General features: G+C 41.6%; 3 protein-coding genes across 6 annotated transcripts in view; 1 reads left to right on the top strand and 2 right to left on the bottom strand.

The window, feature by feature from the left end:
• LOC122058228 (phosphatidate phosphatase PAH1-like) overlaps window positions 1-11,724 on the bottom strand; it is a 31,008-nt gene extending 19,284 nt beyond the window's left edge. The window contains exons 1-6 of one of the 4 annotated variants that reach the window (XM_042620811.1): window positions 11,594-11,695; window positions 9,893-11,300; window positions 9,635-9,772; window positions 8,930-9,528; window positions 8,761-8,834; window positions 5,662-5,746 (exon numbers count right to left, since the gene is read on the bottom strand). In XM_042620811.1, the coding sequence (XP_042476745.1) occupies window positions 5,662-5,746; window positions 8,761-8,834; window positions 8,930-9,528; window positions 9,635-9,772; window positions 9,893-11,159 (2,163 nt within the window). In that variant the 5' untranslated portion in view covers window positions 11,160-11,300; window positions 11,594-11,695. Of the gene's footprint in view, window positions 1-5,661; window positions 5,766-8,760; window positions 8,835-8,929; window positions 9,529-9,634; window positions 11,301-11,593 lie in introns of all 4 variants that reach the window. The other 3 variants (XR_006133711.1, XM_042620809.1, XM_042620810.1) reach the window with 3 other exon arrangements.
• A 5,640-nt stretch (window positions 11,725-17,364) lies between these two features.
• LOC122057945 (50S ribosomal protein L12, chloroplastic-like) lies at window positions 17,365-19,493 on the bottom strand. Its single transcript, XM_042620308.1, has 2 exons — window positions 19,035-19,493; window positions 17,365-18,027 (listed from the first exon to the last, which is right to left on the bottom strand). Exons 1-2 carry the CDS (start codon window positions 19,491-19,493, stop codon window positions 17,506-17,508), a joined length of 981 nt encoding a protein of 326 aa, XP_042476242.1. The 3' UTR covers window positions 17,365-17,505.
• Window positions 19,494-21,400: 1,907 nt separating this feature from the next.
• On the top strand, window positions 21,401-23,372 carry LOC122058373 (protein CANDIDATE G-PROTEIN COUPLED RECEPTOR 7-like). Its single transcript, XM_042621033.1, has one exon. The coding sequence runs from the start codon at window positions 21,695-21,697 to the stop codon at window positions 23,009-23,011; it is 1,317 nt and encodes a 438-aa protein (XP_042476967.1). The 5' UTR covers window positions 21,401-21,694; the 3' UTR covers window positions 23,012-23,372.
• The last annotated feature ends 18 nt before the right edge of the window (window positions 23,373-23,390 follow it).

Here is a 23,390-nt window from a genome sequence, read left to right as displayed (position 1 = left end):
ACAGAAGGAGTTTTATCTAAGCTAAGCCGGTGGATCAGAGAATACATCTCCAGTTCTGGTTGTCGGGAAAGAGTAGTTGAAGAAGCCGGAGTAGGTGGAAAAAGAAAGAGTCAAAGCAACAGACCAGTAGTAACATTATCCACCTTTACAGACATTTATGAAGAAGGTTCCGTTTAACACATCTTGGCCGAGCAGGAAGAGCAGGCAACGAAGTTGTCGGTTGAAGGTGCTCTCTTCTCTATGCAACAATTCAAGTCCAAGGCGTTCAACCGGCCCCATGGCTTCATCCACCAGTGGTACCATGCCACCCAACACGTTGCCCCACAATGGCCCAAGTCTTACAGTTGTGGGATTAACTACATCTCCCCTACTCCTACTGAAGGAGCAAGATCAACAAGCTAGGGCAACAGAGCCCGATTCCCTGCTTCAAAACGTGTATTTTCTCTTTCTGTTTGAACATAACTCGACCTGGGCTACTTAGCTTAAACCACCCACCGACCTCTTTCACCCTTAGGTTAGGACCAAGAGCTCTTCGCGGTAGAGCTTTGCCTTGCTTTCTTGGTCTCTTCGGTGCTAAAGATTCCACCTCTGGAAAGCACCTACACCTAATGGCTTAAGCCGCTGTTCCCATTTCCTCGCTGACTCATCATGCAAAAGGTACGCCGTTAGAGTGAGTGCGCTCGCCGGCTCTAAGCTCCGCTCCTTCGACTGATTGTTCGCATTGGATCTCAGGTTCTCTATTGCACTCCCTAAATAGGGGCTGCTATTGAGAAAAGAAAGATTCATTTCATATTTAGAGAAGTGAAATCCTATGACTTCGGTAGTTAAGTAAGGTATTGGGATGGGATAAAGCCTTCCTTTCGAGGCGATGTTCGCAGATGTTGACACTAGGTTTGAATCAAGGTTATACATATTTAAAAAAGGAAACCAGGGGGCGGATTCAACCTGGGCTCCGTTCGAAGAGACGAATAATGGTCCTTCTCCCTCACATGCTCCTTCCCATGAGCAACAACAACTCCTTTACTTAGCTATAAGTTCCAAAGGGTGTTAGAAGCTTGAAGCTAAGGGCACAAATTTAGAGGATTAGATTACTGGGTTACCTCTTTGTTTCAGTTAAGCTCACTGCCTAATCAGATGCTCCAGTTTCGCTTTAGCTCGCTAGCTACTAGCTCTAACTCAACAGCCACAATACCTTACTTTGCTTTAGCTGAATAGTTCCGATCCTTACTTGGATGGAAGTATCTTCGCCTAATGAACAAAGACCACTCTATTTAAATGTCAATTGGTGGGCCTTCGTCGCTTGCTTTCGACTCATCTGAATACACACGCAGACTTGAACAAAGGTACTCTCGCTTGCTGTCTTGTTCTCTGCCACGAACTGGGATCGCTCGCCAGCTAGGTCAGATTGGAGCAACATTGTATGAGAACATATTACCCATCTTCGGGGACAAGGGGCGGAACGACCTCTCGATCTACTTACTGCAGCCCAGGCTTATTTAACGTCGTCTAGGCATTCCCTGTTGCTCCGATCTCCCCTACGCCTAGGACGTTGTCTGGGCCAAGAGCCATAGTTAGTTGTTGTTTCCATTTGGTTGTCCAATAGGAAGTTGGGGCTTCATCAGCCCAATACCTTCCAGACCATGGGAAGAATAACCATAGATTTCGTAGGACGATTGCCGGAGGGGGAATAACTACGTTTTTGTCGTAGTCGGCCTTCCGGATTCAGTAAGTTCAGGTCAATGTGCTGGGGCTCGGCCCCCGAACCATACGTGAGCTGCCTCGTACGGCTCTTCCTAAGAACTTGAAGCCCCCTCTCTCTAAATATTTTTTTTATAAATTGATTTACAAGACAAAAAAGACTTTTTCAAAAAGCCTTTGCCCTCCTATTCAACGGGGCTATTAGAGAAGCAGCTTCGTTCCTTGTTGAGCCATCAATAGCTTTCGTCACAATTTGAAGACCGAAATAAGGGGTTTTGTTACATAGTGGTTGGAACAAGATGTCCAAGCGGACCAGTAGGCAAGTGCTCGATAGAGCCCTCATAACTTTTTGAAGAAGGTTCTATTAGCCGAGCAGGAAGAGTAGGAGGAAAGTTAGGCACAAACTCCCCTCAGCAGTAAGTGAAGGCGATTACATTGACAGACTCAAACTCACCAGACTTGGAAAGAGAACTAACAATAGACTCGACAATAGCAGACTTAACATCCAGACCTAACTCGGACTCGTTACCTGAAAGACCTTGCAGTGGAAAGAGCAAGAAGAAAAGGGTGGTCTACGATCAGGGAGTAGGAGAAGGAAGAGAAGGGAATGTTAATTGAGGACGAGTAGGTGAAGAAACCAAAGGTACAGGAGGAGTATGATTTAAATCAAAGTCTCTTTCCGCCCGATGAGTTTGGGTCGAGGTAGAGCAGGAAGGGCGGTCTAATTCTTCAGAAGAAGAATTTTCACATGGAACAAACCCAGCATTTACATATGAGATTTCCTTTGGTTGCTTGCTCCAACTGGACAAGCCATACTTCACACCGACCCAATCAAAAAGAAGTGAAATCCGAACCTTCATTTCTATACTCGGTTCGAAGCAGGTGGTTTATCCCACTTTATTTGGGCAAGGTCTCAGATCTACTAACAAAGCATTTGATCCCCCCAACCCCCGATCCGGCTAGCTTGCTTGCTGCTTAAGGCGCGACGTTCGAGCCTATCGCCCGATAGGCCCTCACTCCACTTACTGAAGAAGAGCTTTCAGTATCACTCAGCCTACGTTGTTCGCTCTGTCTAGGAATTGTGATGTAGTGATGGGCGCTCTTGATTGGACAAGTCGAGTAAAGTAAGTGGAGTTGACCTAGCAGCAGACGGCGGGCCGGGCTTGAATTCAGACCGGACCAGACTCTTCTTTGTTTGAGTTGCTCCCACGCACGCGACCGGAAGATCTCAGTTGTCCTGGACTGGACAAGTACGTAGATATCTTCGTGGGACCGGGGAGGGAGTCTAAATCGATCTTTTCTAGGATTCCTTATCACGCCACGCACGGAGATCTTTCCATTGATAGATAAGAGGGCTCCCCCCTTGAACAGACTCAACAAGGTTAGGTTACTACCTTCCTCTACGGAAGAGGTGTACTTTGTACCGCCCGGTCACGCCAACTAAATCTTCATTCTAATCTAGAAACATCGATTCTCAAGCCCTCCGGTTTGGAAACTACCTCTAAACCCCTTCCGGTAACAACATCATCAGCCGGCTTATTTAGGTATGGCTAGTTTTCTCGTTTGATTCCTTCCCCCTAACCGGTTCATCAAATCATTTTGTCACCTCTCAGAACTTTCATTCAGAGGAGTGTTCGCTTTGTAGGCACTCAAGAATAGAAAGACTCAAGAAAGACGGAATCAAATTATAAATGAGAGGATCCGGCAAGGAAGGTTCCAATTTCGATAGAAGATGATCTCGAGCTATTGTATGTAAGCTTTGATTGAAATCAACGTATAACATCTTGACAGAACCTATATTTTTTATTTATTTGATGAATTCCTCTTTTCCCTTGCCTCTTTGAAAAGCAAATGAATTTCTCAAAAATAGAGCGGAGGAGTCAAAAGTAATACTGAGAATGCGTGAGTGCCAAGAAAATAAGATCATCCTTCGCTGAAGGAATGCAAGCAAAAGCAAGTTCGGGAATCTCTGGAGCATATGCACCTTGCTAGAACTTATTATTTTCAGATTCCTTAGGAAGGGCAACCAGGCGCAAGGAAAATATTTAGTTGAGCCCGATCGCACTGCCCTTGTGATTTGACTAACTTCAGCATTGCTCAAGTTGGCGTATTCTGCTCGAAAGGTCTGGAATACTCTCTCTATTTCTAACAGAAAACGATCTAAAGAGCAAAGAGACGAAAAAGAACGAGTCAAATTATAAATATTATAACGATAAAAACACTTTTTAGAAGAAAGAGTATTATTGTGGAGAGAACAGTTCTGCCACCAGACTGGTTTTTGGCTGCCGTTGCAGCTTTTGTTCTCTACAATCTGGAGCATTTTAGGACAAGGGGCTGGTACCTTGCAGGTCGCCTAAGGGTCCTTGAATGGTGGTATAAATGTGGAATTTGGAAACTGCCTGAACTGGTTGCAGTAACTCAAATGAAAGCTCCCATTTTAGCGCCTCTTTGAGCCTTTTTCGGCATCTCACAAGCTTTTCCGATTAATAGGCTCCCATTTGGTCAAGTTGGTTGGTAATGATTGATGCTTCCACTTCGTCATCCATGCTAAAAATAATTTACAGTTGAAATATTACTGCTATGGATGCTTTATCTTTGTCTCTGTGAAATTATTTTTTGGAGAAGTCCGAACTGGGAAGAATAGTCTCTATTTGGGTAGAGTGTGTACTTCCCATTTGGTTTGGGTATCATCCCACTCTCTACGAGTGTTCCTACATTATGTCAGAGGTTGGAGGAAGAGGTCAAAGGCCACCCCAAGGGAATGATAAGAGACAGATTCAAATGCGATCATTAAGGGAGATCTGGGCCACCCCAAGCTCTTTTAGTTCCTTCAATCCAAATCAGATCACTCCTCTGTACTGGTGCATCCCAATGTCTCCGTTGAACATGACTATGCCACATCAGACGACTTTCTCGGAACTTATCATGTGTTGGGGCAACTCCCAAATCAGCTTAAATACAGTCATTCCTTACTTTATCCTTCCTAGTTTTGCCTCACATCTATCTCCACATCCTTATCCTTCCTAGTTGATGAATGCCTGACTGTAAGCCATCAAAGTGGTAAGGTGGCTACTGCTCAAATATCTCTTGATGAATGGCGGTTCATCAATGTATCTTCAAATGTTTACCTTCACTACTTCTTGGGAGAATGTGGAGGTGATGAGGATGACCCTGCATTCTGCAAACAATGCAGTTATGTATTCATCTAATATCGCTGCCATCAAACTCTTTTCTTTGCTGGAAAGTCTCTTGGTAACCCTGGTAAGGTAGGTATTGGCAGGGTTAGGAACCATGCAAAGGATATTGTATTTTCAGGCCCTAGTAGAGCACCACTCAATCATTGCAAGGCTGAAATCCTTCATTTATGGGCTAAGAATCCCTTTGTGTGGTCTGGTACTCTGGTCTCACTTGAGATTAAATGTTACTTAGTAAAGAGTTATAGTGGCAGACCCTATGGTGGCATGCTTTCCTCTTCTGCATGATAGAAATCTCATCACTTCACTTTTGGTGACAAGAACTAGTAACATATAGGCCAATGAAAATTTCGCAGTCGTTTAGGAGGCCTGTTTGCATTGGGTCCCATTTTATAATGTAGCATGTTACCTTGGCACCTTCTTTACTGTCGTTTCCTTTCTTCTATTTATTTTTTAATTCTTGGTTCAAATGTTTGTGTATCTCGCTTTATTTCTTTTTTCCTCAATAAATTTGCTATAGATTTTTTGGAGTAAAATTTGAACAATAATGTCCTGATCTCCCCCCCCCCCAAACCACTTTTCAATTCTCTTTGTTTACTGGGTTTGGTGCCCTTGGATTTGTTTCAGGCTGTGTGGGCTTCATTATTTTCATTTATTCACTTATCATCAATCAAAACCATATCCAACATTCAATGACTTTTGGGAACATGAGTTCTGAAATGAACAAATTCTATGAAAAGTTGATGTTGAAACACAAAGGAAGACAAACCTTAATGGCAGAGAAAAGTCGTGCTACTCCAGATTGTGTCCAATCCTTCCCAACTAGTGGCATGAACTGGCCAAGAACGTCCGACCTTTAAAGCATGCATAAAGCTATATTAGAAAGGAACGTGTTAATCCTAAAGAAAAGGTTTGGTGGCACCTTTCTGACTATTACAACCACAAATATTAGAAGTTGTCCTGAAAGGACAGAACTATTCTATATTTCGATTAAAGAATTTAGCACAGTGCAACATCTCATCCACGGTTACGATATCAAAACTTAATAATCAAAAGTTGATCAGACACAAAAGTAACCACTCTGTCCACAGACAGGAGCTCATGAGTTACACCCTACTACCTCACCAAAACACATATATCATGCAGGCTGCTGCATATAACGAACAGCAATTTGATTATTCATAAGTTGTTCATATTTGATCATCACTAGAAACATGATAGACTTGAAAAGTGCAGGTGATACAATTTCAAAAGATTCAAGGTTCACTGCAAAAATATGAAGACCAAAAATAAAAAGAGAAAACAGACAGCACTTCACCACACTCGTTCCTGCATCATCCTGCGAACCAGAACACACCCATCTAACCTCTACTCAAAACAAAGCAGACCCAATAAGAAGAAGATTGATAAGAGTAGGTGTTAAGTTTGTCTCAAATTCTTGACCCGTTTTGAAAATTGACCCGCTCCAACATATTTTGGTGTCAATCCGAATGGGAAATTTTCTGAGATCTGTGATGGAAGCAGAGGGGTTGGGCCGATTTGCTTCAATCATTGATCTCATATGGGGGTGCGGCAGTATGGTTCGACCAGATCAACCACGACCCGATGGGTTGACCCGCGACTTGGAGTATATAATGTATTGTTGTCTTATTGAGCAAGTCATTGTATTTTGGGGGGTTTCTCAAGCTAGGGTTTCAAGGCAAGTTTTCTCACCACTGCTTGGGGTGTAATCTCTCTTCTGCATAGTGAAACATTTTCTTCTTCACCCGAGGACGTAGCACACCACACTGGTGTGTGAACCTCGTTAAATCTCTATGTCGTGCAAATCTTTTTGTCTATTTATTTTCGTATTTCTTGGTGTTTGATCTAACAGTAGGATCTCTAACTGTGGGATTACTCCCTACAACTCATGCCATGTTACAATGAATACTCTTGTTCCCATCATTGTAAAGCAAGTCATAGATTCACCAACTGAACAATATGGCAATTGCCAAGATTTGTAACCCTAGAGCTATTAAATACAGAAAATCACCCAACTCAGATTGAGATTAGACAAGCCAATCCAATGTATATGAGTGGCATTGCCTGATACAGGAAGATGGTGAAGTATTAATAAGGGGTGAGGATATTATGGAGAGATGGAAAGATTACTTTTATAGCCTACTAAACAAAGATGTTTCAAGTAACAGTGTCCCGGAAGACTGCATTACACATTAAGACACCACTTGTAGATATATACAAAAAATTAAGGTGCCTAAAAAAAAAAGGGCAAGGGCACAAGGCACCAAGTCTAGATGGAGTCCCAATAGAAGTGTGGAAGAGCTTAGGAATCTACGGTTTCTCTTGGCTAACTAACCTGTTTATAAGATTATGAGCAAAAAGAAAACGCCCGATGAATGGAGAAGAAGCATTGTGGTTCCGATTTATAAAAATAAAGGTGACATTTAAAGCTGCAACAACTAGAGAGGCTAAAACTAGTGAATGATAAGAGAGCTTTTAAAACTCACTTGAGACAAGAAACTACTATTACGGAGAACCATTTGGTTTTATGCCAATGAGATCCACAACACATGCTATTTGCTTATGAGACTTATGCAAAAATTTATAGATTGCAAGAAGGATCTCCATATGATCTTTATTGACCTAGAAAAAGCTTACGATAAGAGTCCCTAGAGAGTTAATATGGCAAGTACTAGAGAAGAGACGTGTTTCAAGTAAATATGGACATAATTAAATATATGTAGGATGGTGTGGTTACTAGTGTAAGAATTGTGGGGGTTAAGGTAGTGAATTCCTAATTACAATTGGCTTACATCAAGAATCAACTTTAAGAATTAATGAAAAGATTTACTTGCTTCTTCTCCATTGAAGATTTCTTGTGTTTGATCAAGGAAAAGGGATTGGTGTCTGATCCAGTTGATGCCTTACCGTGGGAAGCCTGAACGGATCTCTTATTGTTCTTCGTCTATTGTTGCTACTGGTTCTTTTCTCTTTTATCATTCAAGCTTCTGTTCCAGCCTATTACAAGTACTGTTCTTAGAGTTCTTCCTTTTTCCAGATTCTAGAAGGTTGGATGTCACACGGTTTTTCGGATTAAGCAATTCAACCATCCAATTGACCTCAAATTTTGACCAGACTTCAAGAACCCAAATCTGGAATTCGATTCAAATTTGGGCTCTTTCCAACTGCCAGATTTTGAAATTTTTTCATATTTCCAAATCCTACAGAAATTTCACACCCTTAGGCAGGTTGGGGGAGTTGTGAGCAATTTTAACCAAATATAAGCAACACCTATATAGCAGTAGGAATGCAAAGGGAGAAAATTTTAATCGCAAGAGATCTAGGGATACGAAGGGAATTCAAAACAGAATCAAAACAAAGCTCAATCTTACTGAAGTTGGAAACATTATGTAAGCAAACCTGAAAATTTAAAATAATATCAGGAACAAAAAGAAAATAATCCAGGTAAATTAATAAAAAAAAAATGATTGGTAAAAAAAAATATATCAAAAACAGAAGCAATAGCTTGACCACAATCAGGAACCAAAGGATTCACTGCAACAAACCAGTAACCTTCCATTCCATAACCAAAAAGGCAAAAAGCCTGAATTAAAATCCACAGTATATATTTATGGACTCCCAACCTTTCCTACGACTACGGTTCCACTATGGCATTGTTTTTACCTAGTTCCCAATTTAAATAAGACTCCTACTGTGACTGCAATTACAATCTAGTAACTCCCATGATTGCTAAACTCTTTTCCCGAATTAATAAAATATCAACTTATGAAATAACAGGACACCTCCAAATACTTTGAAGTAGGATTTAACAGCCAACAAATTAGCAGAGAAAGCCATGTAAACTTACTTGGTAATGGTCCCATCAACATCAGAGATGACGATCCGTGCATTCCACTTCCACAGGTAGATATGGGCATCAACCTGTTGAAATAGATCACAACATATCAATCAAAAAGCAATATGGGTGGCAATTCAACAGACACCATCTTCAGTTATAAGTTCACGTAATAACAAACCTTTTGAGTTCCCAGAACCCTTGTAGAGAAACTGAATGTAATCTCATTTTGACCTTCTTTAAGATTCAAAGATGCAATCTGCTCAGTAGTGGGAACATTCGTTCTTACTAGCTGCTTGGGGGGAGACTCACTGCCAGTATTGGATATTGGAGCTGGTTCCACAAATGAGTTTTGTGAGCCAGGTTCTGAATCAACAAACACATCCTCATTTGATGAGTTACTGCCGGTATGCTTTAGAGTTTTAACTCTTCTAAATGGGATTGGCCAAAGCATCCATCTGCGGCTAGAAGGGGCTGAAGTGGTTCCAGGAGCACCTTCCTTGGGCTTGGGTGACTCATCCTGTTCCACAGGAATTGCATCTTTCGGCTCAACAGGTAACTCTAAACCGAATGCAGCCATTCCGAGAATCACAGGAGCAGCTTTATCCCATGTTAAGTACCTCTCTTTAAATCTAACAATAAGATTTTCATTCTTGGTAATCGATGCCATAGAAGCTTTGAACTCCTCCACGGATATGCGATGTGCATTGAAGGCTTCCCTAGCAGGACCCATCCCCATTCCAGCATAAAGAAGTTTCCCACAAAGAGAAATTTCAAATCCTGGAATCCATAAAAAGGATAGAGGAATAGGATGAATAATAATTAAAGATTCAAGTAACAAAGTGTTAGTACATGGTCACTGTAAAAAACCACTAGGGGTCCTTACCCATCCCTTTACCAGAAGTTTCTTTCTGAGGTTCTTCTATCTCACTGCGACGGCATTCTTCTTCACATGAGGGTTGTCCTGGACTACTTTGTAACCCAAGAGCTTCTGGTGCTACAACAAACTGTTCATCCTTCCATCCTGGATCATTGCTTACAGAATGGACAGACATGCTGTCAGAATCCACATTATCTGATCTTTCAACAGTCAAAGAATTATTCTCAAACGGCTCAACATCAATACTTAAACCTGGAGACATACTGTTGTGGGCAGAAGCAGAACTAGGAGGGGATAACTCGGTATTGGCTTTGAATTCAGGATCATTTGCGGCTTCAATTTGCTCCTTTGCAGGAAGACTTGAAAGAGAATTCCTGAGTGGATCTTCAGTCCCCAGTTTTGTGGCCACTTCCATGAATGGAGAAACAGTTTCTCGTGCATCTGCATCTCCAATGTGTAAATCTAAGAAATCCAAGCAGCTCCCAAAAACATCTTTCTGACTCATACTATCTACATGTGTTAAGTGACCGTTATCTCTCTTAATGCCTCCAATGTTCTGATCATCTTGAGTTTGAGTGAGAGTTTCATCAGCAATTTCACAAACTTCAGAAGGATTCTGATCAGCATTATCGGCATCACGTACGGGTAACACGCCCTCTGATGCACGATTGGGTTCAGACGCATCAATATCACTCAAATAATTAGCAACCCATGCATCTTCACCAGTACTAAACTCCCCATTACCTCCACTAAACTCAGTTCCTTCACCTGGAACCAGATGAAACTGTGGTGTACTTAACTGCACATTATCTGTGTTCTCTTCCAATGAAGAGATGGGTGCCGTCAGCACGTGACCATCCACACTCACCAATACAACCTCTGCGTTTGAACCCTGAGATTCCATAACATTCTCAACCTGCTCTAAGCTATCATAACGGTAAGCCACAAACTCTGATGACTCAACAGGGTCCCCTCCAGGAGATTTGTCATTTTCAAATGTATACAGTTGCCTCCCATTATCTGCTCCAACATTCTCAAATTGGTCTCTATTTAAGGAAAGACAATCATTTGCAATCAGAAAATCCTCAGAGTTGGATACAATCTTCTCTTCTCCACTAAGACTAACACAATTATCATTACCACCGTCATCACCAGCCTTACTAGTACTACTACAGCTGCTATTATTATCTTTCCGTGGAAATTCTGAATCTTCGGTATTCTTATAAATCCCATCAATCTTCTCATCTTTACTGGGAAAAACCTCTCTAATGAAATAAGCTTCACCAGAATTATCAAGGTACATATGGAAACCAGCTTCCACACCATTTATTGAGATGCGAACAATCTTCTCAGAACCTTTCAGGACACCCTGAAATTTACCAAACCGCACATACCAAGGTGTACTTCGGTAAGTCCCATCCTGCTGCTCAACAACAATAACATCAACAGCCCCACCGAAGGGATGAAATGGGGTGGCAACAGAGTAAACACCCTGCGAAATGAGACTCCCAACCTTACCAACTACATTCATCTTCTCTGGCAAGCTTACCGAAGGAGTAAGACCTAAATCTTTTGTCTTCAATATAAAATCCAACAAATCAAGATAAATGAGATTCTCAAACAACCTTTTCTATTAGTTTCAAATCAACAACCTTCAGTAACTACTCCAACACTGCATGAATTCCAGAAACAAACACAAATATGAAAATTAACAAGAAATAAATCAAATTCTTGAAACCGTAAAGCAGTAATCCACAGAAACACGCAAAAAAAGAAAGAAAGTAATCAAATGATGATCATTTTGGAAAAGAATTGAAACCAAAAAATCCTAGATTTTCTACCATCAATTGAGCTTCAAAAGATCAAAAAACATAAATGAAAGAGACAATAAATGTTGAAATCAAGAAATGGTGACCAGATATTTTACAGATTAATCTCCCAATCCTGTTCGGAAGATCGACCTACCCGACAGCTGAAGACTGAGACAACTTTAGCGTTTCTTCTTCTCTAGTCTCTGGATTTTTCTACTGCTTATCTCTCCGTTTCTTCCTGCGAAACACACTCAAGACATTAAAATCCGAGTTTGGGAGTTGGACTGGACAACGATCTTAGTTGGAATTGCGTCAAGAAAATAAATATCTATGTCTAAATGCCCAAGTCATTTATTTAAATTACATAAATACCTTCTTCAACAATTTGTAATTGTTGGCGGTTTTGAGGGGTTTTCGGGTAAATTAAAATACTGTTAGGACGGTTGCGTCTAGAGAGAAGGTGATAAACATTTGAACGCTCTGTGACCTGGACGATGGACCACCGCCAACACGCTTTAATAAATTCAGGTTATCAAAGTCGTTGGGTATATTTAGCTAGCAAGAAAAGGAATATGTTTTTCGAATTTTTTCCATTTTCGCTTCACAATATCGGATCCGGCTCCTCTCCATTAACTTCCAATCGCCCAGGTTGGCTAATAGTTATATGGAGAAGCACCACTAACATTTTGAGAGACGGCACAGAGAATGAGACGTTGACAAAATTCTAAGAACAAGATGTTACGAATTATTGGATCATCGTCTAGACACATGACGCTCGTCCAAGATAAGGCCTGAGCGATGGGCATTCAGGAGAGAAGCCAAATCCACCTAGGTTGACCCATAATCACTTAGGCGATTGCCACATGTACAAGTAATGGTCTAATGACACGTTAGTATCTAACGAGGCGTGGAGAAAGAGGCGTTGACAAAGGTGCAAAGAAAGAGGCATTGGACACCATTGGATTGTCACCTGGACACGTGGTGATTGCCCAAGTAACTATGGACAAGACCTAGGTGATCACCGCTCAAGAAAGGGGCCAAATCATCTCACAATATGTCTCATCTTTACTCTTTCTCCTTTACCCTTTGCTAAATGTGTCAACCGGTTTGATTTTGATTTGGTTTAAAATATAAAATACAAAAATCAGTTTGATTTTGATTTGGTTTGAAATACAATATACAAAAATATTGATCCAATTCGATTTTTCATTCATTTTTAATATCATTTCATATCCAATTTAGGTTCTATTGTAATGTTACTCTTCCCACTAATGATTCTTTCCATGATGGGGATATTCTGCCAACCACAGCTCATCCCCATAGAGATTCTGACTCTCATGATACGGTAGAAGATCATATTGAGCCTATTATGGACATGCCCAATTTAGTAAACGCCCCCCATTTGAAGCTGCTGGGTGGCGAGGAGGATTTGGTCAAGACAATGGCGCATTCTTTGAATGACTCATGTCCTCCATCTCAGGTCACGGTTCGCATAGGTAACCGTTTTGCATCTTTACAAAATATTTTGCAGCTGGCCGACTCGGGTGGGAAAGACCAAGATGCTCCTCTTATGACATGGGTGAGTGATAGAAGTCCGGTACAGGTTTCCCCTTCGTAGAAACCCAACGGTAAATCTTCTAAATGATTAAGTTGGGATCTTGGAATACTAGGGTTTTGAACGACCCTAGTAAAAAGCGCCCTGTGATGGATTGGGAATCTTCTAATCATTTGGCATTATTTGGTCTAATTGAGACTAGAGTTAAAAAGAGGAATTTTGCTTCTGTTGCTCGTAGCTTCACTTCCAAGTGGATGCTTCATACCAACTATGAGGCTTCTGAAGAAGGTTGAATTTGGCCAGTATGGGATCAGGACCTCTTCTCGGTTCACATCTTGCATGTCTCTCCTCAAATCATTCATGCTCAGGTTTGTTTAAAGGACAACCACAATACTTTTCTTGTGTTTGTGGTGTACGGGGAGAATTTTGCTCCGGAGAGGGAGGCTCTATGGGACGATCTTTGGCGCATCAGCTCTAATACCTCCCATCCTTGGGTGGTTATGGGCGACTTTAATTCTATTAAATACCTAGATGAGAAGAGTGGGGGGTAGGCCTGTTCTCCTTCGGGTAACAAGACCCCTTGCTGACTGCCTAGCTGATTTTGGTTTATTTGATCTCAAGTGGACTGGCTGTAAATATACATGGAACAACAAGGGTCTTGGTGCTGATCGTATTGAATCCAAAATTGACCATGTTCTTGTGAACCAATTATGGGGTAATGAATTCCCGTTCTCTCACACTCATTTCTCAAACCCTGGTATTTCAGATCATAGTTCCATGGTTGTCACGTTGGGAGACCTTCCTCGAAGACGTGGTAGGCAATTCTACTTCTATAATCACTGGGTCTCTCACCCCAATTTTTTACCCAAGGTACGGGAAATTTGGTCTCAGCCGATTTTTGGAGTCCCCTTATTTATTCTCCTCTCAAAGCTCAAGAAGTTGAAAGTGGCTCTCAAATTGTGGAGTATAACGATTTTCATTCGCTTAATTAGCAAATTGGGTCTCTTAAAGGTGATGTGGATTGTGCCCAATCCATTCTCCAAGGGAATCCTGATGATGATGATATGGTGATTCAAGAGCTGATGTTAGTTCAAAAGCTTTAGAATTTATTGTATGCCAGGGAATCGGAGATCCGCCAACGGGCTCGTATTAAGTCCTTACATGAAAGGGATGGAAATTCAGAATTTTTTCACCGATCATTGAAGACTAGGCGTGCTCACAACTCGATCTCCGCTATTCAATCCTCTTCTGGGGTTATGTTGTCTAATGATGAGGAGATTAAGGATGAGGCAGTGTCTTATTTTTCTGCAGCCTTCATGAATACCCCTCAGGTTGTTTGTGGTAATTTCGATCTTCCCATTGATAGATCTCTATCTTGGCATGAGAAGGAATTACTTTCTCAAGCCTTTTCTATGGATAAGATCAAGAAGGTCATCTTCGCAGCAGAGAACGATAGTGCTCTAGGTACAGACGGTTTTGGTGCATGTTTCTATAAGGCTACTTGGGCTATTACGGGGCATGATGTTAACAATGCAATTCTGGATTTTTTCAACAACCCATGGTTTCCTGATCAAGTCAAGCTATCCCGATTGACGCTAATCCCTAAGGGTGACCATCAGAATACGTTCTCTAATTACAGACCAATAGCAGTTAGTTCCCTTATTTATCGGTTCATTGCTAAATTACTAGCAAACTGCCTAAAGCTCATATTACACAAACTGGTGGGGATCAATCAATCACCTTCACTGAGGGTCAGCAGATTTACGATAACATTCTTCTCTGCCAGGACTTGCTCCATGATTATCATCTTAATAAAGGGATGCCTCGCTTTGCAGCCAAGTTAGATCTGCGTAAGGCGTATGATTCTGTCCAGTGGAGTTTTCTTTTCACTCTTTTGAATTGCTTAAATTTTCCTTCTCAATTTATCAATTGGGTGGTTCCTTGCATTACTAATCCTGGCTATGTCATTTTTTTAAATGGAGCGCAATCGCACCGAATCTCTGCCAATAGAGGATTGAGACAGGGCTGCCCTATGTCCCCCTTTTTGTTCAACATTGTTCTTCAGGTCTTCTCCGACTTGCTATCGGCAGCAGCTAAGTTTGGGGCTTTTCGATATCATCAGTTTTGTGAAAAGCCCGAGATCTCCTCAGTTTGTTTTGCTGATGACTTGTTTGTCTTTGGGAAGGGTGATGACGTTTCTGCCGCCCAGTTGGACATGCTTCTTTCTAGATTTTCAGAATCGACTTAGCCATATAAAGGCAATAAAGGCAAATATGCCATCTATTTTGCAAACTGCTCTACTGCTCTCTAGAATCGACTTAACCAGATTATTGGTATTTTACTTGGCCAGCTACCAATCCAGTATTTGGGAGTTCCTCTCCACTCACGATCTCTTAGATATCATGAGTTTAATGAGTTGATCTCTAAGGTTGAGGCGAGACTTTCCTCCTGGAAGGCCAAAGTTTTTTCATACGCAAGGCGCCTCACTCTCATTCAATTTGTGTCTACGGGTACGATTGCTTATTGGTTGAATGTTTTTAAGCTCCCCAAGGGCACTCTCGATCAACTAGAGCACATTATGGCTCGCTTTCTTTGGTGGGGTCATGCTACCACTAGCTCTTACAAGGTGGCATGGAGTGTGGTTTGTACTCCTAAGGAAGAAGGTGGGTTGGGGTTGCGGCGTCTTTGTGATCGAAACTTCGCTACTTTAATGAGGTATTTGTGGAACATTGCGTCCAATGTGTCATCTAATTGGTCGTGCTTTGTCTGATGCCGATGGTTGCGTCGCCACTCGATATGGTCTCTCTGCCCTCCCCCTATTTGCTCTCAAACCTTAAATGCAATTTTGTCGACTCGAGATATTGTTGTGACCTATTCTAAAAGTCTAAATCACACTGGTTACAATACATTATTATGGTATGATCCTTGGTTGCCAAATGGTCCATTATGTTCGGATGGGTCTCTTATCATTGAAGCATTGGGTCGCAATCCGTATGAGACGGTTTCGGCGCTCCTCTCCTAGAATGGTGTATGGGATGATGGTCACCAGGATCCTGTTATCTTAAATAGATGGACAAAGATCGTAAATACTCATTCTCACCCTCGGCTTTCCATGGATCAGACGATTTGGAATCCTTCCTCCTCTGGGCTATTCTCTAGCAGTTCGGCATGGAACGTTGTTTGGCGTCTAGGTGCTATGGCCAACCGGGCTTTGGTAGGGAGTTGTTGACGAACCGCTAGCACCTAGACGCCGTAGGATTTTTTCACCCTAAATATAACCATTGGATGAAGAAAGACTCTAACTTTCAATCCGCCATTGCCTCTCTCTCTCTCTCTCTCTCTCTCTCTCTCTCTCTCTCTCTCTCTAACTAAGAACTTTTTTTGTAATTTCATTATCTTCTCTCCCTTTCCCTTCCTCTCGTCCCCAGTTCCCCTCTCTCACTCTGCAATGCATCTCCTTTCCAAAACCTTTACCGCCCCTACCTCCATCTTCAAGACTCCAACTTTCAATCCACCACTGCTAGAGTACTCTCTCTCTCTCTCTCTCTCTCTCTCTCTCTCTCTAACTAAGAACAATTTTTTTTGTAATTTCATCATCTTCTCTCCCTTTCCCTTCCTCCTGTCTCTGGTTCCTTTCTCCCACTCTGCAACCTACTCCTCCTCTCCGAAACCTTTACCGCCCCTACCTCCACCTTCAATTTCTTTATCTTTTGTTTATCCCTGCCTCCACCCCACTCCCAACTGTCTGGGATTTAAAATTTTGCTAACCTCTTTTCAATCAACTCTTTAGCATCTAAGATTCCAGAAATTCAGAATTTTTGAACTCCACTTTGATGATCGCATGGTTTTAGAAAAACAAGTTTTGGTAATTGGCAACAAAGGAAGTTGAATTTCAAAATCCAACTTTGATGAAGTGGGGAACAAAGAGGGAGGGGTGGACAGGACGCCGGGAGTCCAGGGTGCAGTCGGAATGACTAGAGAGGACTGTATTATAGTGATAGGAGGAGAGAGAGAGAGAGAAGGGAGACACTGGATTCGGAGGAAACACACCGTGATGTGAGGAGGGATAAGGAAGAACCTTCTAGTTAACAAGGGAAAGTGTGGGGGAGAGAGCCGGAAGTGGAGGAGGGCAAGGGAACTAGCGCCAAAGATAAAGACAGAGATGAAGAAGAAGAGAAGGAGATGGGAGGATGGAGGGAAAGGAATTGCAAGAGAGTGTCATAAATATGTACATGCTATACTTAATCAATGGCATAGATTTAGGGCCCGTTTGATAACGTAACCAGAAACGTGTTTCTGTGTTTTCTTGTTCTCAGAAACACAGAAACGGCATAAATACCGTTTGGTAAAAGTGTTCTGTTCCACTTGTTTCTTGAAACATAAATTGAAATTTATAACAATTTATGCTTCAAGAAACATGAATGACGAAACAAGTTTTACTTGTTTCGCTTGTTTCTCGAAACAAAAAAGGGGCACAATTCCACGATCGACCGACACACCAACTTAAAAATCTATGAAAATTTATCATGTTCATTCGAAGATCGACACCCCCCTTCCTCTGAGGTTCCCTCCTTGAATTTCTTCGGTAATCCTTCAATCAACTCCTTCGCTTCCTTCAACGCCAGATTCGTAAGTGCTCTCACGACCTTAATCGTTGCAATCCTCACGTTACTCGGCACTTCCTCGATAAGAACATCGAACTCCGTTTGCTCCTCAACGACGGCTGGTCCCGCATCGGCAACGGCACCAGGCGCTACGGCAACAGCCGCCGGTGCGAAGGCAGCAGCGGAGACACCGAGCTCTTCCTGTAACCAGTCAACGAGGCTGCGAGCTTCTTCTAGGGTTAGGTTTTTGAGCTCGTTTCCAATCTTCTCTACTTTCTCTGGTACGGCAACGGCGCAAATAGGGGGAAGGAAGTTGGCTTTGCGGGACAATTTGGGGCTTCGAATCGGGAAATCTAGGGTTTGCTTCGGGAAAGAGGTGGAAGAATGGGAAGGACACACAGAGGATGGAGTCGAAGTCGGCGAACGAAGCTGGTTTCCTTTTCATGTAGTAAACCTCTTCCACAATTCTTGATCCCAAAGCTGGTTTCCTTTTCAATAACGACTCTGTTCTCATCACTGCCGATATCCTCGTATTGAATGAATCCATTTCCTTCACCCGTGATAACAATCGAACTCTGGTGTTTGTTTTGAATGTCGGTGTTGAACCAGAAACCTAGGTTTAACCACATGCATAGAGACTCGTATGGCCGCTAATAAGAGTTTCAAGAAACAAAGTTTATCAAACACCCAAAATTCTGTTTCTGTTCCCAGAAACGGAAATTTATGTTTCTGCCGTTTCTTGAAACAGAAACAGAAACAGCAGAAGCGTTATCAAACGGGCCCTTAATTTATCTAATCTAAGGCCAATAAACGTTAACATTCCTAATTTCAATGTAACCCGCTAGCATTTCCACACTTTTCTCTATAAAAATAATATAATTTTATCCAATTTGAATGCGATTCAACAATTTTAATTCTGTAACAAAACTAAACCAAGAAAAAGGTTTCAAACCCCAAACTGAATTACAACAGTTTGAATTTATTCGATTTTAAATGGCTGGTTTTGATTATGATTCTAAATTGACACCCTTAATATTATTGAATATGACATCCTTAAATCTTATGATTACCTAGATATCTATAACTGGAAATTGCCCCTTCAGCTTCCAATGGTCAAGATTTGAATGTTAAAACAAAAACAACTGGATTGAGATATTCCATTCCATCGTATAGGATATCACCACTCACATTATATATATATATATATATATATATATATATATAAATCGTATAACTTAGGTTCTTTTGGTTTGATTTCTATTTGCATTTATCTTACTTATTTCTGTTTTTATAACTGTTTGGTATGATTTATTGTACTTATTTTTATTTATTACAAATCAGAATAAATCACAAATCACAAATCACATGAGATCAATTCAAAATTAGGGGTAATTTAGTAATTATATTAAAGAAAAAAGTTCCTTCGTTTCTTCTACAATTTTGCTTGTAATTAGTCCCATCATCTGCTCTCCTGGTGTCTCGACCATTGCGAGAGATGAGAGACGATCTTGAGCTCCACATGAGATCAAAAGTTCATGTATGCATCCATGGCCTTCCATGACTGCTATGATTGCTGTGAATGAGGAAAGATTCATAGTTCCCACAAAGGATGGCGTTATGGATGAGCGAATGTGAAAAGCCAAGGATTGACCATGGGTGTCCCAGTCACAGATCTGGCAGAGAACGAGACTGACTCTCTGTAGAACAGAAACTTGAAGTTGGGCTCGAATCACAAACATCACAGAGCAGCGAACGAGTATGCTTCCTGAAGAGCAGATTCCCATAATGGACTTTATGGTCACAGGAGAAACAGAGCTTGGCGGTATCAGCTCTGCAGTACAAGATGGCCACTGATTCTCTGCAGAAATCACAAAGACACTGATGGGTTTTACCATTCTGTTCCAATTTTGTCTCGTCTTCTTCCTACCCCTTTTTTACTTCTCTACGTTGTGGGTGCATTGCAGAATCAACCATTTTAGTCCTTTCTATCTCTGTATTGCTCTGTTTTCCCTAATTTTTTTTTAAATCGCTGGAACACTAGAGAAAGAAAAGTAGTCAGCAGTCCCCCTTTGTGGTCTACTTGTACAAATTATAATAGATATTTTCTTGGATTTCTTGTCCCATTGCTTCTCTGTGTTTTATTGCCACTTGGAGAAAGAGACGGAGAGATACAGTGACTTGGTTTGCTCAGTTTTTACTGAGAATTGAAAGGTAAAGTGACAAAACTCATAAACCCACCCAAATCCATGAATTTCTATTACTGAAGGAGGCTCTCGTTCTAGTCTTAAAGAGACAGCGACAGTAAATTACTTCTATTGTAGTTGACAGGTGAGAAATGGATTGGAATTTTATAAAAGTCCTGATTTTTAGGGGAGAACCCATTTCGGTTACTGATTCATCTTCTTAATTGAGATGGTTTAGGAGAAAAAATGGGTAGTTGTTAATCTTCTTCCTCTGGTCAGTAACTTGGAAGTTAGTGTTCCCCTGAGTTTCAGCCAAGGTATTTCCCCTTCAACCCACTCTCTTCCACCAACATCAGACGCCTATCAGTCCACTACTAGAGAGCTAATCTGCAACACCTTGGGTGAGTGCAAGCACCAAGTCATCGTAAAAAATGTTTGGAGAGAGGTTGGAGAAGCGGAAAAAAATCGTCTGCAATTCCGATCTCGTACAATTCCGTGCAATACCACCTTCAGGGGTGACACGTGTATTAATTGGGTTGAAATCGTCTGCAATTCCGATCTCGTACAATTCCGTGCAATACCACCTTTAGGCGGTGACACGTGTATTGATACCAATACAATGGTCCAGATCTGCTACAACTAATAAAACATTAAATCAGTGAAGAGACATTTAAATCAGATCTTGACCATTGCATTGGAATCAATACACGTGTCACCTCCTGAAGGTAGTATTGCACGGAATTGTACGAGATCGGAATTGCAGACGATTTTTTTCCGTATTAATTCTAATGCAATGGTCTAGATCTGATTTAAATACCTCTTCACTGATTTAATGTTTTATTAGTTATAGCAGATCTGGACCATTGTATTTGTATCAATACACGTGTCACCGCCTAAAGGTGGTATTACATAGAATTGTACGAGATTGGAATTGTAGACGATTTCAACCCTTGGAGAAGCATTCGTAGGAAACTGGGCTGTGGAAATGTGGGAAGATCAAATAGTGCCCAGTGAGTGTTTGATTAAATGTCGGAATGATATGTTGTGACTTGGAATCCATTGTGTAGAATAGAAGTTTCATCTTAGATAATATATTCTAAATAGGAATTATCAAACTTATTTCTAATTATACAATCTATTACCTAAATAGTAACCAAACGACTATTATCTATGGTTCATAATTTATTGTCACAAATGATTTTTTTAAAATAAATAATAAATACAAATATAAATTATACCAAAGAAAGTCTTAATTTTCTATTAATCTATAGGAATGTATTATAAACCAACACAAGAGAAATCCCTTGATGATGATTTTTTTTGATGACTTTCAAATAAGTAGGATGGTGGCTGAAGCCTGAACCAAACTTTATCCAAATGTTCTAATCGAACTATAAGAAAATAAAGGTTATAAAATTTGAAATCGATTCGACCGATTTCAGCCAAAATTGTTCATTAACATGGATTTCGTTCATGGTATCGGCTACTATCGATGCCGTATCGACCCAATTCTAGATTAACACAGCATTTCTTTTCATTAAAAAACCGAATTTTTACCATACCGATATAGATCGGTCACGGCCGTTACCCATCACCGGTACAGCTTTTGTTCCTAAATTGATTCCGGCGAGCAAAAATGCAAAATCAACAGAAACATTTCGACGAAGACCTATCCGGAATTCCGGATCCCAATTCCGCTCTTTAAAACCCTGCACTACTGTACTGTTATCCCAGGAAGTAATCACAGGAGTAAAGCTTCCGTTTCAGTCCACCATCCTGTACTCCTTCCATCATCTTCCCTACGCAGCGAAAAAGCGAACAACCCCAGGGGAGTAGTAACTGGTGCTCCGCCACCACCAAAGCCACCGCAGCAGTTATCAGTAAGAAAAGCTGCGGCGTTCACAAGTCACATCATGGAAGACAACAATAGCCGCTGCAGCCTCATCCTCTTCATGTCTCTTCTCCTCCTCCTCCTTCTCCCGTTCGCCTCCGCAGAGATCAAGAACCTCAAGATCACGGCCGATTCCCGAGCCATGATCCTCTTCGAGAAATTCGGTTTCACTCACACCGGTAATGTCTTGATCAGCGTCACCGAAGTCACCTACTCCTCGTCTGTCTCGCAACCGGATCCCTCGCGTTTTGGATTTTTCCTCCTCTCTGATGAAGCCCTTATTCGGGTCCTCTTGGAAGCCGAAGAGAACCCTAATTTCTGCGTTCTCGACAGCCACTACATCAAGCTTCTCTTCACCTTCAAGGATTTGTTACCCCAGCAGAGCTTCAACCATTCATACCCTGTCACCGCCCCCAATGAATACAGCCTCTACTTCGCCAATTGCGCTCCCGAGAGTCAGGTCACCATGTCCGTCCGCACCGAGATCTACAACACCGACAATGGCGTCAAGGACTACCTGCCTGCCGGGCAGACTCAGCTGCCCATGCTTTATTTTCTCTTCTCCCTCGCTTATTTTGTTTTCTTAGGGTTATGGATCCACGTCAGCTATACCAACAAGCACTCCGTTCACCGGATCCATCTCCTCATGGCGGGTCTTCTGCTTTCCAAAGCTTTGAATCTGATCTGCGCCGCCGAGGACAAGCATTATGTTAAGGTCACTGGGACTCCTCACGGTTGGGATGTTCTCTTCTATATATTCCAGTTCCTGAGGGTTGTCTTGCTCTTCACTGTCATCGTCCTGATCGGGACGGGTTGGTCTTTCCTGAAGCCTTTCTTGCAAGAGAAAGAGAAGAAAGTTCTAATGATCGTGATCCCGCTCCAGGTTCTAGCCAACTTGGCTTCGGTGGTGATTGGGGAGACTGGACCTTTCATTAAGGATTGGGTCACTTGGAATCAGGTGTTTTTGTTGGTTGACATCGTATGTTGTTTCGCCATAATTTTCCCTATTGTCTGGTCGATCAGGTCTCTGAGGGAGACATCCAAGACGGATGGGAAGGCAGCCAGGAATTTGGCCAAGTTGACCCTTTTCCGGCAGTTCTACATTGTTGTGATTGGTTACTTGTATTTCACCAGAATCGTAGTGTTTGCTCTCAGGACCATTTCTGCTTACAAGTATCAGTGGGTCAGCAATGCTGCAGAGGAGACTGCAAGTCTTGCTTTCTACTTGGTGATATTTTATATGTTTCAGCCGGTCGAGAAGAACGAGTACTTTGTCCTTGATGAGGAGGAAGAAGAGGCTGCGGAGGCAGCTCTTCGGGATGAAGAGTTTGAGCTTTGAAATTGATATCAGAGAGGAGTTTGTGTTCCTCGTTATACCCCATTCTGCTCTAGAATTTATCGTCCTGAAAGTTGGATTAACAGATTTACGATTGAAGAGGAGTATATGTTCCTCACTGCGACTTTTCAAAATCTTGTGTTTTCTGTCCGTTGGAATTGGAATTACTGTTTTGTCATCCTGCCGCCATCCTAATCCTGAAGTACCAGTAAGCTTTGTATTTGATTTTAGTTGCTCAAAAATCTCATTTTAAAGGAGCTGTTTATTCTAACAATGTGTTTGGTCCTGTTCTTGTTTCTGGTTGGGATTTGGTCTTGTGCACATGTGGTATAGAAAAGTAGACTTGAGATACAGGTTTTGTTCAGTGCTCCTTTTTTAATTC

The sequence above is a fragment of the Macadamia integrifolia genome, chromosome 12 (genome assembly GCF_013358625.1).
Source record: "Macadamia integrifolia cultivar HAES 741 chromosome 12, SCU_Mint_v3, whole genome shotgun sequence".
Taxonomy (NCBI): domain Eukaryota; kingdom Viridiplantae; phylum Streptophyta; class Magnoliopsida; order Proteales; family Proteaceae; genus Macadamia; species Macadamia integrifolia.
Note: the sequence above shows the minus strand (reverse complement) of the source record. Positions and strands in the feature narration are given on the sequence as shown.

What these genes read in the sequence shown, in the direction of transcription:
- LOC122058373 (XM_042621033.1), top strand. Translation starts at nt 21,695, where the DNA reads ATGGAAGACAACAATAGCCGCTGCAGCCTCATCCTCTTCATGTCTCTT.
- LOC122057945 (XM_042620308.1), bottom strand. Translation starts at nt 19,493, where the DNA reads ATGGTAAAACCCATCAGTGTCTTTGTGATTTCTGCAGAGAATCAGTGG. An exon ending in GACTAATTACAAGCAAAATT is followed by an intron (nt 18,028 to 19,034) that starts GTAGAAGAAACG and finishes AAAGGAAACCAG; the next exon opens with CTTCGTTCGCCGACTTCGAC.